This window comes from Centroberyx gerrardi, chromosome 13 (assembly GCF_048128805.1).
Source record: "Centroberyx gerrardi isolate f3 chromosome 13, fCenGer3.hap1.cur.20231027, whole genome shotgun sequence".
In the NCBI taxonomy this organism is placed as follows: domain Eukaryota; kingdom Metazoa; phylum Chordata; class Actinopteri; order Beryciformes; family Berycidae; genus Centroberyx; species Centroberyx gerrardi.
The window spans coordinates 19920424-19938842 of record NC_136009.1 but is presented as its reverse complement, the minus strand read 5'-3'; the positions used below and the strand labels follow the sequence as shown (position 1 = coordinate 19938842).

Sequence of the window (18419 nt, the reverse complement as noted above, 5' to 3'; positions counted from 1 at the left end):
TTCCCCTCAGAGCCGCAAATATAAAGAATTTGCAGAACCAGGTGAGGTAAGAGGAACAACGGATATACAGCAGGTGGTTGGATGACTTGGACAAGGATTACAATTGAAGTGAATAGGATGAGGAAGCGGAGCCAACTGGCACGTTAAAGAATGACCCAACTGTTTAACAATGTTGCACTCAAGCAGCCGTTTCCTGTCCTGAAGACATCAACCTCCCATTCCCACTGAACATCACATTTAAGTATCTTTCATTACATGCTAATAATAATGTAATTATGTGTTATTTTAATGATCTCCATAGAGAAATTCTCTTGTTTTTGCTTGCCCCCTTCCTCAGGTCCGAGGTCAGAGGTCAGAGGTCAGGGTCAGCACCCCTGGAGCTGATAGGGATTCAGTGTCTTGCATTGTCTTGTCATCAATTCCATTTTTAACTGAGGAATTGGAATTGGAATTTGAAGAGAAAAAAACCCTACAGGAAACAGAATTGGAATTGAATTGGAATTTCAGGATGTTTAATTTAACTCAATGAAATTCTGTGAAATTCCATGTTCTTTTTGTTTTTTCTTACCACATATCTGAGATTACATGGAGTGGTATATATTATTAATACTGAATCACAGTATTAAAGGTACCTTTCAGGTGGTATTTGACTCATAACATGTCATTGTAATCCATACATTATGATTGGATGCATTTGATTTGTTTAACTGTCTTTATTTGATTCATAATGTTTGATTTATAATGTTTAGTCAAGACAACCTCTCTTACAAGTGGAATTTCATGGAATTTATTGGAATTCAATTCTGTTTCCTGTCATTCTAATTCCGATTCCGTGTCCTCCGGTTGAAAGACGGTCTCTCTCTACTCCCTCTCTACACCTCCCTGCTGCTGCCAGACATAGTTAATCTAACCCCATCATCCCTACAACAACTTCACATCTATAAGGATTACAAGTTTTACAATATCAAGAGAACCATGTCAATTATTTGGAGCATTTTCTCCTCATGTTGTGCTGTCCAAGCTGCGCTACTATGGTCACTCTACCCTTTGATGTACAGACCCATAAGGGATGTTATGCAACATGTAATTACCCAGGCTTCATCCTGGGGATTATTCTGTCAGTGACACAGAGCTTTTATCATTGTCTTTACCTGATGTTTCTGTGCAACATGCTAGAAAGAAATTCCTGCTAAAATTAAAACTCTGTGTAGCACAAACAGCAGTCAGAGCATTTTGGAGAATGGACAGGCAAAAGCTGCTGTGTTGGCAATATCTCTTGGTACTCAGTGAAAAAGCACAACAGGTCTGGGACAAGCTTGTTTTGACTGTTATGTGAGAGCGGGTCATGCACACTATGACAGACAGGAATGTCTGTCGGGGCTGTGCAGACATGATTGCAAATCCAGTTCATTACATCATTTTCTATAAATGAGTTTTCCTTTCTCCGTGTCTCATTCGCTGCAGGGGCCGGTCACAAGGAAGTACACTGTGTTCGTCTGAAGATCTCACTGCTGACACGGCATTATTTCGAAGCTACTTTACTGTACAGTTTGATAAAGCTTGTCCCACAAGATAACGCTAGTTTCTAGAGAAAAGTGGACCAATGTCGTGGGTGTCTGTGGGTGCTTCGGAAACATTTAACAAAGGTTTGCCCTGTGTGAAGAGGCTGATCTCGATACAGCTGACATTTAATAGCCATCTTTTGAGTCAAATTCTCAGCTGATCTTAGAGAAATTACTGGGATGCAACAGCAGGCACATCCATTTATTGTAACCATGTATGTCCCCACTCAAATCGGTATAATTACAGGAAAAATTTCAGGAGAGCAACAGGAGGCCATGGGCCACTTCACAGGTGGCACAGGCTTCTGGATGGGGAAGGTGTTTTTCAAACTGCACAGTACATATTACACCGCAGAACATGACAAAACAAGCCTGACAACAATCTCCTCAGGGAGCACATGTCCTCAAAGAGTTTGTGGAATATCATGATTAGAGGGAAGTGGAAATCTAGGCTGCATGTGTGATGCCATTTTGTTATTTATTTCATGTTTATTGGAGTGTTATTGTGGTTCTTCTCATGCATGGGGGCAACTTGTCCTCTTCCCTCTCCTCCTCTATCCGTGTTCCACCCAAACCCCTATAATACAGTAAGAATATGTGGACTTTAATATTGAATGTATGACTGGTGTTATCTCTCTTATGTCTAATGCCATCTAATGCCACAATCCTTCAACCTTTCTTGGTAGATCATCTCAGAGTTCAACATACAGTTACATACTCTTAGCAGACACCATTAATGCCTAGTCATTATTCTGTGATAAATGTTGTTACATGGACTTTTCAAAACAGATGCTGGCTGGGTTAATGCATTAGTTGACCCATACTGAAAAGCATTCATTGCACATACACTTCAGAATATGTTTAGAGATATGCTTTAAAATATACAAATTTGGCCAAAAAAACAACAACATTTGTACATGCTGGTGACATTCATAATACATTTTGGATGCTGGGAATACATTTTCTTCCTCTGTGCTGTAGATAACAATCTATCTGCAAGTAAGCTAGTTCAAGTTCAAGTTTATTTGTACAATGTATTGATACATAGATAAATAAATAAATAAATAAATAAATAAATAAATGTGAGATAAAAAAAAAAACAAAAAAAAACCTAGGGGCATATATTGAAATCTCACCTAAATAAAAAACAAACAAACAGACAAAATGAAAGCAAAATACAAAAACAATCAGTGACTATATTTTGGCCACTTTTGTATGTTGTGAAACCTAACTCCAGGCATGATTGTGAAGTGTGTGAAACCTATTCTTCCGTATGAGCAGATCTAACAGCGCCATCCAGCGGCGCTAACAGTAATAACGTGCTTTCACCTGTAGTCAGAAACCTCGACACTTGAACTCGATCAATACGAAACAATGAGGAAAGTTGGCCAGAGACGAAGCCTGCTGTTATGAGAGAAGCTTCAGCTTGGACGTAGACCTGTGATTCCCTATCTGCAGCTCACTGAATGAACAACTGCCGGCACTGAAGCGGACGAGTCTCTTCTTCTTCTTCTTCTTCTTCTTCTTCTCTGTGTTCTTCTTGCTCTTGTCGACGTAAACCTCCATTGAATCAGGAAGTCCGGGGGATTTTTGCGGCTCTTGAAGCACAAAACGTGTGTGGACAGTGGATACGCTGCTTTGTAACGACAAAATAATGCAGCGGCGCATGTATTAACGCGAATAGTTCATTTTTTTTTTTTTTTTTACTGTATATTAAACTCTTACTCGGCTGCTAACTTTCAGTAAGTCTCCATTCTTTACCCGGAACACCTGAATTTTCACTTTACGGGTGAGTAGGATGGATGTTCCTCACCTCACAGAAGATGAAATGGCAGAGATTAAGAAAGATGTGAGTATGCGAGTTCTGTCAGCTTCTGTCAATTAAATAATCTTTGTGGGAAAGAAAAGTTGGTGGCAAATACAGAAAGTAGCATAGGTTATATGTCTATACAGTGTACCCTATGGCCTAAAGGGCCTGTTGGAGTAGGAAATGCTCCACCACACCCTCTGTGTGCCCACATCACAGTGTGTTCACCCATTCCCATCTTTGATTTGACAATAGCATAATGTTGTATAGAGGTTGAGCACACATTCTTGTAAATATATATTGAAGTTTATCTTTGCTCAATCTGCTTTTTCTGCTTTTTACACCACATCACCTCTACATGCTTTCATCTACATTACCTAAAGCTAAAGCAAAGAATTAGTCCAAAGCTCACCTCATTCTCCCTTTCCCCCCCCCTGCCTGTGGTTCTGCAGGTGCTGACCAAACTGCGGCACTACCTCTGCGACAAGATCAGAGCCGAACGCCACCTCGACTACCTGCGCTCCCGCCGGATCCTGACGCGGGACGACGCGGAGGAAATCAGCTGCCGGACCACGCAGTCCAAGAGGACGGGCATCCTGCTGGACATGCTGGCGGAGAACCCCCGCGGCCTGGACGCCCTGATCGAGTCCATCCAGCAGTCCCGCTCCCAGAACTTCATCATCGCCAAGATCACGGACGCGGTGCAAAAGGCCAAAAACGAGAAGATCGAGTCTCTCAGAGGTTAGTGGGCCGAGTCGTAATGAGATCTTTCACGTGGGACCGAGAAGAAGGGAAGAGCAAACCATTCATCGCAAAATCTATTGTGTTCTTTAGGGTACAATTTAATCACATACTTTCCTTCCCGATCTTCTACTGTCCTCTCTATCTTCTCACTTCTGCTGTCTTTGACTCTTTCTCTCCACAGCGGGGGCTTCCAGTTCCTCGTCAGACAGCAGCCTAAACACTCTGGGACCGACCAGCGACCTGTCCAGGACATTTTCAAACGAGTCCACCATGCTCTTCCACCCAGACGGCGAAGGAAGCCCCTCCACTTCAGACATGGTGGGGTCGCTCAGTCTGCCCTCTATACAGAAGGAGGGAGACTCGTCCTGCGGGGGCGGGGGCAGCGTGGCCATGTCTTCGTCCACAGCCTCCTCCACCCTGCCCCGGCCCGGAGACCCGGGGGCACCCGCGCTGCCGGAGGAGCTGCTGGCGGAGCCGTCCCCCAACGTGGACGCCGGAGCGCACGGGTGCGCCAGTAGCGGCGGGGACCCCAACTTCCAGCCCCTCCGATCACGCTCCCTCACCCCGACGTCGCCATATAGGGACATCTATGCACTTCCTCCAAAATCGCAATGACACCTTCCTCATGCAGTTAAAGGGAGAAACAAAAGAAGTCCTCAATTACAGACACACAACACACACACTGCCTTTTTCTCTTTCTTTCTCATTCTCCTTGGTGTTTTTTTCCATGCCTTCTGATTAGGTAGTTAGTAAGAGATTGTTGTACATTAGATATATACTGTATATTACCGCTGTACCAGTCATTTTTTGGTTTTGGCGAGGGAATGACTATACTTTGTCCTGAGCCAAGAAATTTTGACTCATGTCTCTCACCATTGCTGCCCACCTTCTCTCTTTTGAATGTGTGATTTCCTGACAAACGGTTACGTGTGAAAACACAGCAGCTACAGGTTTTGGGTGCAGTGAGAAAAGAAAATCTGTATTAAACACTGGAATGAATACTTGAGCATACACACTTGATGAGACAGTCTGATCCTGTAAGACGGTGCCTTTGACCTGAGCGGTATAGCTCTAGATAATGACTTCCAGTTCTATCAATGCAGCATTAAGTCAACATTTTTACATTATCATCACTACAGAAGTCTGGGGTCACAAAACATGTTGTGGGATACAAACCATGTCACATTTTTTTCATTCTGTGGTCATGTACAAACCTTATTTCAAACTAAAATGATTATATACTAATTCACCTCATGTTTGTTTTTTTCATAAGTGTCTGTATGGGTTTTCTCATTGTGAATGGGCTCTATAATTTTGGACAAAGTACATGTTTCCTTTCCTACACAAACATTTGGCCTAATTTACTTTACACTTTAATCTGTGCTAGTGAAAATATATATATATATATATAAAACATATATTCAGGTAACTCTAAATTCTTAAATGCATTGTAATGTTATGAGGAATCCCTCTGTCTTTGACCTGGTTGCTTTCTAGCAATATTGTCCATAAAATATTCAGTGTAAATCTGATTTTCTTTTGAGGCCTCATGCAAAACAATGTTATTTGGATGAAGTCAGGTTCAAGATGAAATCACTCACAGACCTCAGAAGCCTCTATCAGTTCCTGTGTGTGTAGAGCTGCTGTAACCGGGAGCTCTATTTTTGTTTTGGAAAAACTGGAAAAGCTCAAAATGACGCGGAGGAATGACAGTCATTGTGGTGACGGCTGGTGTGTGACTGCACTGACTGATGTTCACAGACAGCAAAGAGACTCTTCAGGCATTAGACAAGTTGCTCACTGGCAAGCAGCTCCCGGTGCGAGGCAGGTGTTGGAAGGTAATTCATTTTATAAATATGTTTTTATTTTTCCCCTCTGATTTGGAGCTTGCACTCCAATTTACACATTAATGCAATATAGGTTAAAATATAATGGAATTTGCCATAGACAATAATAAAATCTCCATAACTTAAATACCTATAACTTTTGTGCATTATTGTTTGCTGGAGTGCTTTTGTTGCAAATATTTTGAATTCAATATAATGACTTAGCAATACATCGTTTAAAGTCTTTAATGTGTTTCATAAGAAGTTCAAGTGTGTACATTGTGTCGTATGCATGTTACTGCAGGCAGTTCTGTTATAATGAACTATGGGTGAACTACAAATCATATAATGATGTTGAAGACCACACAATTGTGGCTTTCCAGAGTATTAGAGTTTCTTTTAGTACAGTTTAATTGCACAGCCAGTTACATCTTGAGGAGAGCAGAGAATGACAGCAGTCAGCACATGCAGGAGAACCAGTTTGATAAACATCAGAATGACTGGTATGGTTAGACTTTAACCTTGTCTCCTCGTAAAAGTAACTCTTTCGATGTATATCACATTTTTAACAACAAAAAAAGAGAGGCATCCTGAAAAATATATATAAAAGAAGTCCTGAAAAATTGTCACAATATACAAATGTGAATGGATTGTATTGGATAAGCACACAGTGAAATGACAGGTAATCTTCTCTTACTGCTGAGTACAACAAAGGAAACTTATGTGTGCTGTCCTATTCTATTCTATTCTATTCTATTCTATTCTGTCTTTGAGACACCCTGTTTTTCAGTCCAGATGGAGGACACTGAGCCCCTGCTGGCTGCGCGGCTGGAGGAGAGGCCGCTGAACGGCCACTGCAGCTGGAGCGATGCTAAGCAGAGCGCAGAGTCTAAAGTGGTGGAAAACTTCAGAAGGAGGCTCAAGTATTTCTTCATGAACCCCTGTGAGAAATACAGAGCCAGGGGGCGCAAACCGTGGAAACTGATGTTACAAATCTTAAAAATCGCAATCATCACAATCCAGGTAGCATACGCTTTGTTCACTTATTATTTTCTCATGTAATATGAATGCTGTAGAGTACACGTTGTGTGGAGAGGTTAAATATCTATTTGTGATGTATTTTTTTCTTATCTTTGCCTCCTTCAGTTAGTCTCTTTCGGCCTGAGCAACGAAATGATGGTCACCTTCAAAGACGAAAACCTGATGACGTTCAGACATCTGTTTCTCAGAGGATACAAGGACCAAAAGCTGGGGAGATATTCATTATACACAAAAACAGATGTGTATGATCACATCCACTACATTATCAATAGGGTACTGAAAACCTGAATTTGGATCTGTTGAAGTAGAAGCTTTTTGATGTTTCTTTGGTTCTCATTTGACAATACATACAGACTTCACATCAGGATTTCTTGACAAAATTGTGATTTTATCATTTGATTTCATGTAAAAAGATATGTTTCACTTTTCTCCCCATACTTTTTTCAGTACATCAATCTCCAAAACCTGACAGTAGGCAATCATGCATATGAGAGGACTGACGGAGCGTATACCCCTCTGTCTGTCTGTCAGGAGTTCTACAGGAACGGCAGCATCGACCCCGGCAATGAGACCTTTGACATTGATCCACATATTGAAAAAGGTACAAAAGCTACACAATTAAACACAGTTGGAACATTCATTCATTCACCAAATGTGCTTGAATCAGGCTTTATTTACAGACACATGAAGTTAAACACTTGTATTTCACTGTTACTTATGGTATACCAACTACATATTATACTGGACAGTTCCATCATGTGTATGTATCATAGATTGACGAATACTAATATGGTTCACCCTAAATATACAGTCTTCCTGTTAAATAGTTACAACTGGCTGTATCTACATTGTTTGAAGTTGTTATGCTAGGTCTTTGGTATTTATGGAAGCTGATTCATGGCACAAATGGAAAATAATCGCAATGTGGATTTACTTGTGACTATATGAAAAGAGGAAGCTCTTACACAGCAGAATAGAGAAATCACTGACAAATCATTTTTTCTGGTGAGATATTAAACTGTTTTTAAACATTTTTGGTGCTTTTCTCCCTCCAGATTGTATTTCCATATACCCCATGCAGTCATTTGACAATGACAGTTTGGCAAGACACCTGAACTTCTCCCTCGATTTCAAAAGGTGACTAACTAAAAATACTGGTTTCATGCCAGGTGAGGAGAGTGCTGCCTGCTAATAAATGTTTGTGTATCTAGGCTGCTATCAGTGAACATCTACCTTACTCTGAAAGCCATCAATCTGCAGACTGTACGCCACCATGAGCTACCAGACTGTTATGACTTCCATATAATGGTAGGTGACATGAGTCAGGACAGCCTGCACCTTCATTTGAGCTTTCACAGAATATTTTAACAGACGATACTCATTCAGGGAACATAACAATACAGTAGAGGTTAGTTCCAGTGTTAAATGAAGGTGAAAAAGAAGGAAAGCACCAAGGCAACTCTCCTTCAATTGAAAAAGTTAAAAAACCTTTATTGCATGGCTAATTCATATTGAATCCGTTAATAATTTTATATGATTTTGATATTCCCTTACCAAAGAGCACCTTCTTTTTTAATATGAATTCCCACTGAAGCGCTTTTTCTGCTTTCCAGTAAATAATCATCTTTTGACATTAAATAACTTGTTTTTATGTCTCTATACCTCTAACCCACCATCCACAAACTGTCCCTTTGTTTTTGCACAGATAATCTTTGACAATCGTGCGCACAGTGGAAGGATAAAGGTTGATGTTGAAAATGATGTCGGGATTTATGAATGCAGAGACTGGAATGTGGCAGGCACTTGTAAGTATCATCACAATAACTGGGACAAGTCTTTTTTCCTTAACTCATGCATTAAGTGCACCCCAACAAACAAAAGTACTCATTATAACTGCTACTGCTGCCAGAAGAGGGCACAGTTGTAATATTCTGTAACCCTTGCAGTGTGATCCTGTATTAGAGAGACTGAAAGAGACTGGTACAGTATCTCTCAGCTTTTTAGAAGTAGCATTAATGTAACAACACACTTGAAACTCATGGTTCTCTTATCTAGCTGGGAAGAACGACCACCTCCTCTTGCTGTTTGACTCTCTGGTCATCCTCGCCTGCTTCACCTCTCTCATCCTCTGCACACGATCCATCATCAACGGCATCCAACTCCAGTTTGTACGTTTTGAAGAACAAGTAATCAATATCAAAATCAATTTAAGGGTTTACTCACTGGCAAAGATAGAACACCGTGTAGTTCTTTTCAACAGCCACACAGTTATACATTTTTATGCAACATAAAAACAGACAACAGACATGAAATAATTTCATATGCAAATTAAGCAAGCTAACTGCCATGGGTATAAATAAATTCATGTTTTATGTGTTCTTTTCTTGTAACTGATGCATTTTACAGTATGTGCATTTCCTCTCATGCAGGAGTACAACATATTCTTCCATGCCTACTACAATAAAATCGTGTCCTGGTCAGATCGCATGGAGTTTGTGAACGGCTGGTACATCCTTATCATTGTGAGCGACACACTGACCATCGCAGGGTCGGCCCTAAAAATAGGAATTCAAACAAAGGTATGTTTATCACTTAGCTTTACTGGAGATATTTTGACTCAAAGTAATCCAACATCTCAGGGTGGGAAAGCTGAGCTAGAATCAGTTTTGCCTTTCATGACATAATGACTGAGCTGGTCAAGGGAACCTGGTTAATGGTCTAAGATCAGCACTTTTTATGATACTTGATATATTATAAAGCCCTTTATGTTTGTCGTATGACACAAGGGAAGGGCCTAGTCCTGATTTAATATCTATCATCATCCAGTTGTATGTTTCTTCATTTTACAGTACCTGACAAACTATGATGTTTGTAGTATTTTGCTGGGAACAGCCACAATGCTCGTCTGGGTCGGGGTGATTCGTTACCTTGGTTTCTTCAAGAAATACAACGTAAGAACTGCTTTTTGTTTTTGCATAATACATCAGACTATGCTGTAAAAATCTGAAAATACATGTTCAAAATTACAAAATCTGTACTCCTTCCTAGATCTTAATCCTAACCCTGAGGGCCGCGTTCCCAAATGTGATCCGGTTCTCCTGCTGTGCAGCCATGATCTACCTTGGATACTGTTTCTGTGGTTGGATCGTTCTTGGGCCTTACCATGACAAAGTAATTAAGACAACCATAATCTACACAGAGCTGGAACAAACTCCCAGAAGATCTCAAAAGCGGCCCAACTTTGACCACTTTTAAAACTAGGCTCAAATCTTTTTTTTTATTCTGCACTGCCTATGCATCTTGATCTTTATTCTCTTTTTATGCATTTTAATTCTGTATTTATTCTCTCTTCTTATACACTTTATTACCTCTTTTTGTTTGTTTTATTTATCTTATCCCTGTATTTCTTATCTAAGGTCTTATATACCATGTGTAAAGCACTTTGAATTGCCTTTGTGTACAAAATGTGCTATATAAATAAACTTGCCTTGCCTAATCACATCTAAGATACGTATGTCCTCATGCTATCTGCAGCCTAATAGACTCCCTAGAGTATTGTGGTGCTCATATGTTCTGGCAGTGCATCTACCATTGAAATAATAAGACTTCATACCAGTCACCAAACTGTTTCTCTTCCAGTTCCGGACGCTGGACAAGGTGACAGAGTGCCTCTTCTCTCTCATCAATGGGGACGACATGTACGCCACCTTTCTAAAGATGAGGGAGAAGAGCTACATGGTGTGGCTTTTCAGCAGACTCTACCTCTACACCTTCATCTCCCTCTTCATCTACATGGTGCTCAGCCTGTTCATCGCTCTCATCACTGACACCTACGAGACCATCAAGGTCAGCCTCAATCACCTGCACAACATCAGAAGTCTGTGTTATTTATGCTTGCACTTGAATGCACCTGGTTTAACTACTGCACACTGCTTCTTTTCCAGCATCACCAACAAGACAAGGTGCCAGTGTCCCAGCTTCAGGCCTTTATAGCGGAGTGCAGGGACCAGCCTGAGTCTGGAAGATACCAGACTGATGAAGAGCCAGCGTCCTGCTGCTCCTCTCCAAGTTGCTGCTTTGGATGAAATAAGAAGTGCAAGCAGAGATCTGACATCATGAAATTGAATAAGGCATCAGCCCCAGATAGTTCAGATTATTTGAATGGAGCATTTGATTATATTCTATGTTTTGCTTAACACAGCTATGAAAAAGCTAGCCTAGAGTGTCTCCATTGTCTATGCAAAGCATGGTGTGTGGGACATTTATTTTGCTATATTCCAGTCATATTATAAGGGAAATGTATTTTCAATGTATATGGGAAATGTATGTATTTTCAATGTATGTTAACAGTTATGTAAATAAATACCAAATGTTTGTCATTTTTGTGTTCTATTATAAGAGTGTGGTCACGTGACTGCCTGTAATCCACTGTACTTGGGGGGGTAAAATTTGCTTCTCACTAGCACAAGAGTGGCAAACAGATTTTTAACACCTGACGGCACTTCTCATTTGCATAATCGACCACTCCAGGTTCACATCCAATGCACGGCTCAGATACTGGTTGCTTAACAACGCAGTCTCCAATGACAGCGGCGTTTGGTTTGAAGCCAGCACAGGAATAGGCTTCAAAACAATCAGCACCTAACTTAACCGCTGGGATATCGAGTCTCTGGGCCGCATTGGGCTTAAACAGGTGAGATTTAGCCAGTTGTTGCTACTGACAAGGTGGCGACTGAACTCGGCACGGCAGTTGGTGTTTCGCTGAAGAAAATCTTTCCGATTTTGTCAACATTATTGAACTTGGTGTTGAATTGAAGTGACACGTTTCACGCCGTCGGACTCATTCGCGTGAGTATATTTAGCATGTTATCCAGGTTAGCTAACAGTGTTAACTATAGGCCCAGCAGGTGAATAGTGTGTGTTTGTAAATTATGATTTTAACGTTAAATTCAACTTACAGATCAGGCATGTTGAACTAAACTATATCGGCTAGGTAGTAAGTTAAGTTAACCCACCATAACCTGTCACTCACACTGGCAATAAAAGGACAATTTTAACTGTGTCCACCAACGTTACGTTACCTACAATTACGTGAATCCTACGCAAAGTTTAGCCGTATTGTCATCAACATCGTCAACAGCAGCAGTGTACAGCTAGCTAGAGTACTTGAAACCCACTCAACGCCTCAGGGCTACATGCGGCATGAACTTTAGATTAGGGCTGAATGTTTTCTGCATTAATAGATAAGGAGAGAGTTTGCTAGGATGTTGTCCTCTTAGCACATTGTGGCTGACAGTGAGAGCCAGGCTACCTGTTTCTAGCAGCTGTTAGCCTCATTAACTTCAAGCTGTTTTTGCTGCATTACTGAATGCGACAGTAAGGTTTTCCCGTTGTTTATCAGCAATGTACAGCGTCTAAACAGAAGTTGGAACATGGGGTTTTATATACTAGAATAGTGGGAGTGGCAGGCGTAGAAATGTGGTTTAGCTTGTTTTACTAGAACATGTCAAGATCATATTGTCCTAGAAGACCAAGACTAGTAAAATACACAGATGTTGCTCCTGTGTAATGGTTTCCCATGTTTTTATAAGTGCATTATTTTACAAACGCATTTTCTTGAATCAAAGATAATCTAACTAGCCTACAATTGAGTAGGTTAGTTGCCAGTAGCCAAAAGGAGAGCCTCTTAAACCCCAAGTCCAACCCCCACTGGCACACAGCTGACAATTAATCTTGTGTTGGTGAAGTGCCGACCCAGATTATCTAGTGCCGCTCTGTGTCATGGCTTGATGCTCTATTTCAGGGCTCTGGTCCAGTGGGAGCCTCCGATCTGCTGCATGACTGCTAATCCACCCGCCCGCCTCGCATAACTCATGACCTCGCCAGTGTCCTGATGTTTTGGTGATATGGGAGACTGGTGGACAACTGCACCACTAGAGACGTCTATGGGTAATCAGCTTCGCCAAATGGGGGTGTATCTGTAAGGATATTTCAAGAATAGAAAGGCCCATAGGCTATGTTTTTGAGATCTGCTAGGGGTGACCTATATTTTTGTCCTCATTTTAGAGCAATAGCCCAATTCAAGCCTCTCCGCAGTGGAATGTAGTTGTACTGTACTGACTGTCTGCATTATTTGTCTCTCTCTCCTCTGCATTTAGGAAGCCATGAGATCTCCAGCATATCACATGTGACGATGTCCCCCTCCAGGCAGAACAACCTTGTGTCAATGTACTCCTTGCCTCTGTCCAAAAGCTCCTACAATGTGATAAGTGCCTTCTGTACAGAGGAGAATATTCCTCAGTGCATTTCATACATCAATCAGGTACTGTAATGGTGTGCAGTCTTGGGGTCAATCACATTAGATAGATTTGATTCTACATTTGTACCAGTGTATCTCTGTGTTTGTGTTGGTATACTTGCTGTAAATGCTCAGTGCATTCCTTTTTTTGCTGTATGTTATGAGTATTTAACCATTTTTCTATAGCGATGACCCACTAACACCACGACAGTGATGCAACTCCTCTTTCTTTCACAGGAGATTGCCTCACTGGGCCTCTCCTCCACATGTATTGAGGCCAGCTCAGCAGGGGGAGCCAGCCTGAACACAGTGCCAGCTCTGAACGCCATGTACGAGCTGCTGCAGGTTCAGCGACGCAGTCGTTGCTCACTGGAGGAGCTGGAGAAAGAGCAGCTGAAGAACTGCAGCACCCTGGATCACCTGCAGATCAGCAACTCCAGACTCAAGGCAAGTATGACAGTCTGTTAGGATTGCTGTTACTTCTGTTTCAATACCAGGCAGCGCACTTTCCTTTCTCTCTTTATCAGTTTCCCATGAGTTATATCCTTGTGTCTCTTGGATTAACTCTGAATTGATTGCTTATAGAAAACATTGCTCATATTATCATCTCACACAAGGCAAATGCAATACAGTAGATTCATACCGTGTGTGTTGTGCTGCACTCATGATAGGGTTTTGTGCATTTCCCTCCAGGATCAGTTGGAACTGTCAAAAAGGGAGAAGTCAGGTCTGCATGAGACAGAGAGGCAGCTACAACTCAAAATTAAGACTTTGCAGAGCTGCTTAAAAACTGAAAAAGATGAGGTAAACATTCACTTTGTTACTTTGTCATATAATCAGCAGCATCCATGATTTCAGTTTCTCAGTGAGCACGTGTGTGTGTGTGTGTGTGTGTATGCACAAACCTGACAAACTCTCCTGCGACCGTCCTGGACAGGTTCAGAAGCTCCAGAGTATCATCGCCAGCCGTGCCTCTCAGTACAACCACGATGCCAAGAGGAAAGAGAGAGAGTGTGCCAAGCTCAAGGAACGCCTCAGCCAGCTACTGGTAGACAAAAAGGATAAGAAACTAGGTAAGCACGCTAGTCTCCAGCATGGATGTATACTTTCCTATCAGATATACTGTATGTGGAAAATGCAATACATCCAGCTTTTACTTCTTTTATTCTGGAGAATATGGAACAACTGAACTTATTTCTGGCTCCCTATCTATCTATCTTTCCCAATTAGCTATTGATGTATTGAACTACCTGGGACGGTCAGACGGCAAAAGGAGCCAGTGGAGGACTGCGAAAGTGGCAACCGGGTAGAATGCCTTATGTAATTTGCAATCCAGTCAGCCGTTTCCCGTGTTTTTAAGATTATACAATATCGATTTGTAAATTCCTCTCTGCAGCCACGAGGGAGACATGTACAAGTCCTTGCTCAGCGACTACGAGGGACGTCAGAGGTCTCTGATGCTAGAGAACGCTGAGCTTAAGAAAGTCCTCCAGCAGATGAAGAGAGAGATGATGCATATCCTGAGTCCGCGCAAACCCTGTGCCAGAGGAGCCCATGCTGATGATAGCCACGAACAGGTATTTCTATCATTATTTCTGATTGTAGTAATAAAAAAAAAAAGCTGGTCTGATGTAGTGTATGTCGCTGTTTGGTTCAGGGATGATGTAACAAGGTCTTGGGTGTTTGTGCATTGCAGCAGTGTATGGCTCTGTCTGAAGGATGTGCCCACAAAATTCAGTATGGTATGCACTTTAGTTTTGGGGCCACCGTGCTTTACTGTACATATTCAGTTTGGAAAGAAATGAGTCACACCAGAGGGAGTTAAAAATTCACAGACATAAGGTCATTTTATTGTGCAGTGTCTGCATACAGTCTGCCATTTCATCCACCAGTCTTCTCCCACTATTATTTGATCCATATGGGAAGCAATAATTCTCCCAAACAGCAGGCATAATTTATGCTGGGGGATTTTCTAATTCTGGTTTCTACTGTCCACTTGATTTTTCCAGACTGTTCCTGTGTAGCCTGATTTTGATGTGAAATGTTCCTTTGGGGTTTTAATTTGAAAACATTATGCACACACTGGCTCCAAACCCAGACACTGAGCAATAACACAGTGTGCACTGTATTGTGTCTTAATGCTTGTTGGAAAATAACACGACCCACAAACCTGGAATACCATTTCAAAACACTGTATGATTAAACTTGGTGAAGTTCAACTTATTCAGTGTCACAAACCAAGAGCAGTGTCTGAAATTAACTTTTTGGCTCACCTGCCAAGGGCTGATAAACTTTTTTTTAAAAATGACCCGCCAAGATTTTTGCTGGCCCAAATAATTCATATACATTTTTACTGTCACCTTACATGTTTTCAGTAGTTAATTTAAAACTTGTTCACTTACTTATACAATGAAACAAGTTTGTAATTCATCAAGGAGTGCAGCAGAATTCAGATTACAAACAAGAATTTTGAAGTGTAGGTTTAAAGTTTGAGAACAGGCAAAGACTATATATAACAGAGGCTTTCAAATGTTATCGTCTCAAAGCTACCGGCAGTGGGATGGGTGACCCTTACTGATTTACCTGCCAAAGACAGATCTTGCCGGCATTTGGTGCTTGGTGGTGGGTAATTTCGGACCCTGCAAGTTGGTTGTAATGTGACTAGACACATGATTTTGTATGAATGTTGAAAAGTTCCCCTGTCTCTTTCTGCTGTTTTGCTCAGGCTGGTTCAGACGGAGAGGAGAAGGCGGGCGACTCCAGCAGGGAAACCCTGGACCAATCCTGTGAGCATGCAAGGGAGCAGCTGACCAACAGCATCCGCCAGCAGTGGAGGAGACTGAAGAACCACATGGAGAGATTAGACAGCCAAGGTACCAGTGGCACTGTCACATACCCTGATATACTGCAAAAAGTAATTGAAGTTCTAAAAGTGCTACCGTTTTATATACCAAGCCAATGCAATGAGCAATATATACTGTTATGTAAGATAACAACAATTTGGAGCCCAGAACATTATAGCTTTGTTTCATTTGGAATTTACGGACATCTGTCTGGAAAGATATTGAGTTTATCAATCATAGATGTTTTCATTTCCCAAGCATCCCTAGTGCAGAATCAGCTGGAGTCTGGTAAAGAGGCGGTGGCCAGGGAGATCCACGAGGAGGAGATGGAGAGGATGAGGCTTGAAGTGCAGCAGTGCAAAGACTTCATTCACACCCAGCAGCAGCTCCTCCAGGTCGGTGCCTGTGCCAGTTAATTAAGAGTTAATAATAAGACCAGAGATGGTCAATAGGTCCATACAGGGCAAAAAATGTGCTTATTGGTGCAGAGCACAAAGTTTCTATACCAACAAGAGACTACTTAAACTAGTTTATTGTTGTTATTACTTCACTACATGTGCAAATTAAGAAATAATTGCAGTGGGGATAATTGAGTCTCTGGTTCTTGTACATCACCTGCTGTTACTCTTGAAATGATGAAGAGTTATTTGGTTAATGAATTAAGTGTGTTTGTGTGTGTATGTGTGTGTGTGTTTCTGCCTGAGCAGCAGCAGCTCAACTCGTCGTTTGATGATGAGACGGCAGCTCTTCTTAATGACTGCTACACGCTGGAAGAGAAAGAGCGACTCAAAGAGGAATGGAGGCTCTTTGAGGAGCAGAAGAGGAACTTTGAGAGGGAGAGGAAGAACTTCACAGAGGCTGCTATTCGCCTTGGGCGAGAGGTGCTCAAGTCTTTATTATGTGGTACACTCATTTTGTTCTGCGTGGATTGTGGATGTTGTAGTTGCATTACATTCATTTAACCTTTTTGTATTCCACAGAAAAAGGCCTTTGAGGAGGACCGTGCCTCTTGGCTCAAGAATCAGTTTTTGAACATGACTCCCTTTGTCGAGCGCAAGAGACACTCTGTGTCTGAAAGTGTGTCTCAAAGTGCCTTATCAATCAGTAAGTCGTAATTATATTTACACTGGTGTTTACATGCATGCAAATTGATTGGAATACAGTTATAAGACATTATAAGACGGGGGTAGAGGGTGACATAGCCCCTAAATGGTTTACCCCCTTCCTCTATAAGGGAGGAGACACAAGACATATTCCATCATTGCAGTTTGTGCAATTGAATGAAAACTAAAGAAACACAAGCTATAAGAAACAAAAAACGAAACTATAGGGAATCTTAACAGAATATTCTCATGCTATACATGTAAACCACTTAACTAATGGCATAAAATTAGTTATTTGTCTGCATGGAAACTCAGAAATCGACTTGTGTCACATTTTGCAATATAATTGTGTGTTGTGTGTATATACAGCAGTATACCTCATCCATAAACATACCTGATCCATAAAAATATGATCAATATACCATGACACTGATCTTAATTTGTGTATCATTTTCATTGCAGGAAGTGAGCCAGAGATGAGAGCGTCTTCCACAACAACTCAGCTGAACAAATCCTCAACATACGCTGCGTTCTCCACTCCTAAAGCTGCACACAGCGCCGGCGTGCCATCCACAGCAGAACTCTACCGGACGCTCCGCCTAATACCAGACAGCAGGTATATTCAGTCACTGAAATTAGTATTGTCGACAGTCGTCTAGGTTTCCTAGGCATGTTTGCATTACTGGGATTTCATTTCTTTCCATCTTTCATGGACTCAGTGAAGATCAAACCCATGCCATACCCATTGAACTACACAGGACCACCTCATTCACAGTCAATACTTTTTTTTCCCCCTCTCAGTTCCTCCAGGCATTCAAAGCGAGGGAGCTGGCAAGAGTCCAGCACCATCCAAGGGGGAGACACTCGGGTCAAGTCGAAACACAGAGTCCGATGTGCAGACTTCAGTATCTTCTCTGTGGGCGAAGATGAAAACAGCCTCAACTGAAGACAATTCAGTGCCATTATTGTGGACTTCACTTCACAGACAACTTGAGCAACAATCCATGATTGACTGCCATCAACACTGCCTCAGGATGCCACTTACTTTATAATTATAGCTATTTTTTTTGCAACACCATTGCTTTATCATGGACATTCATTTATCATTCACCAAAGCTGATCCAACAAGAGAGCACTTTAATGAATCTGCCAATGTTTTTTTTTTTTATTATTATTATTTTATAGGCAAATCAGC

General features: G+C 41.5%; 3 protein-coding genes across 3 annotated transcripts; all 3 read left to right on the top strand.

Annotated features, from left to right (window-relative positions):
• Positions 1–3088: 3088 nt before the first annotated feature.
• Positions 3089–5373, top strand: bcl10 (BCL10 immune signaling adaptor). The gene is made up of 3 exons (XM_071921744.2): positions 3089–3411; positions 3822–4110; positions 4295–5373. The coding sequence occupies exons 1-3, from the start codon at positions 3361–3363 to the stop codon at positions 4726–4728; spliced, it is 774 nt and encodes a 257-aa protein (XP_071777845.1). The 5' UTR covers positions 3089–3360; the 3' UTR covers positions 4729–5373.
• A 1136-nt stretch (positions 5374–6509) lies between these two features.
• Positions 6510–11359, top strand: LOC139929003 (mucolipin-3-like). Its single transcript, XM_071921743.2, has 12 exons — positions 6510–6962; positions 7086–7253; positions 7428–7581; positions 8036–8117; positions 8192–8288; positions 8686–8785; positions 9036–9148; positions 9410–9559; positions 9830–9931; positions 10029–10151; positions 10620–10826; positions 10925–11359. The coding sequence occupies exons 1-12, from the start codon at positions 6615–6617 to the stop codon at positions 11063–11065; spliced, it is 1785 nt and encodes a 594-aa protein (XP_071777844.2). The 5' UTR covers positions 6510–6614; the 3' UTR covers positions 11066–11359.
• Positions 11360–11610: 251 nt separating this feature from the next.
• Positions 11611–18170, top strand: ssx2ipa (synovial sarcoma, X breakpoint 2 interacting protein a). Its single transcript, XM_078287982.1, has 14 exons — positions 11611–11828; positions 12784–12929; positions 13139–13302; positions 13516–13725; positions 13972–14082; positions 14216–14351; positions 14509–14584; positions 14675–14855; positions 16004–16151; positions 16380–16516; positions 16829–17002; positions 17102–17225; positions 17687–17840; positions 18026–18170. The coding sequence occupies exons 2-14, from the start codon at positions 12887–12889 to the stop codon at positions 18168–18170; spliced, it is 1803 nt and encodes a 600-aa protein (XP_078144108.1). The 5' UTR covers positions 11611–11828; positions 12784–12886.
• The last annotated feature ends 249 nt before the right edge of the window (positions 18171–18419 follow it).

Excerpts from the sequence above, each read along its gene's own strand:
- bcl10 (XM_071921744.2), top strand. The coding sequence starts at position 3,361 with ATGGATGTTCCTCACCTCACAGAAGATGAAATGGCAGAGATTAAGAAA. Across the intron at positions 3,412-3,821 it reads TGGCAGAGATTAAGAAAGAT|GTGCTGACCAAACTGCGGCA; the intron begins GTGAGTATGCGA and ends GTGGTTCTGCAG. Across the intron at positions 4,111-4,294 it reads GAAGATCGAGTCTCTCAGAG|CGGGGGCTTCCAGTTCCTCG; the intron begins GTTAGTGGGCCG and ends TTCTCTCCACAG.
- ssx2ipa (XM_078287982.1), top strand. The coding sequence starts at position 12,887 with ATGGGAGACTGGTGGACAACTGCACCACTAGAGACGTCTATGG. Across the intron at positions 14,585-14,674 it reads ACTGCGAAAGTGGCAACCGG|CCACGAGGGAGACATGTACA; the intron begins GTAGAATGCCTT and ends TCCTCTCTGCAG. Across the intron at positions 16,152-16,379 it reads GGAGAGATTAGACAGCCAAG|CATCCCTAGTGCAGAATCAG; the intron begins GTACCAGTGGCA and ends TCATTTCCCAAG.
- LOC139929003 (XM_071921743.2), top strand. The coding sequence starts at position 6,615 with ATGACAGGTAATCTTCTCTTACTGCTGAGTACAACAAAGGAAACTTAT. Across the intron at positions 9,932-10,028 it reads GTTTCTTCAAGAAATACAAC|ATCTTAATCCTAACCCTGAG; the intron begins GTAAGAACTGCT and ends ACTCCTTCCTAG. Across the intron at positions 10,827-10,924 it reads ACACCTACGAGACCATCAAG|CATCACCAACAAGACAAGGT; the intron begins GTCAGCCTCAAT and ends CTTCTTTTCCAG.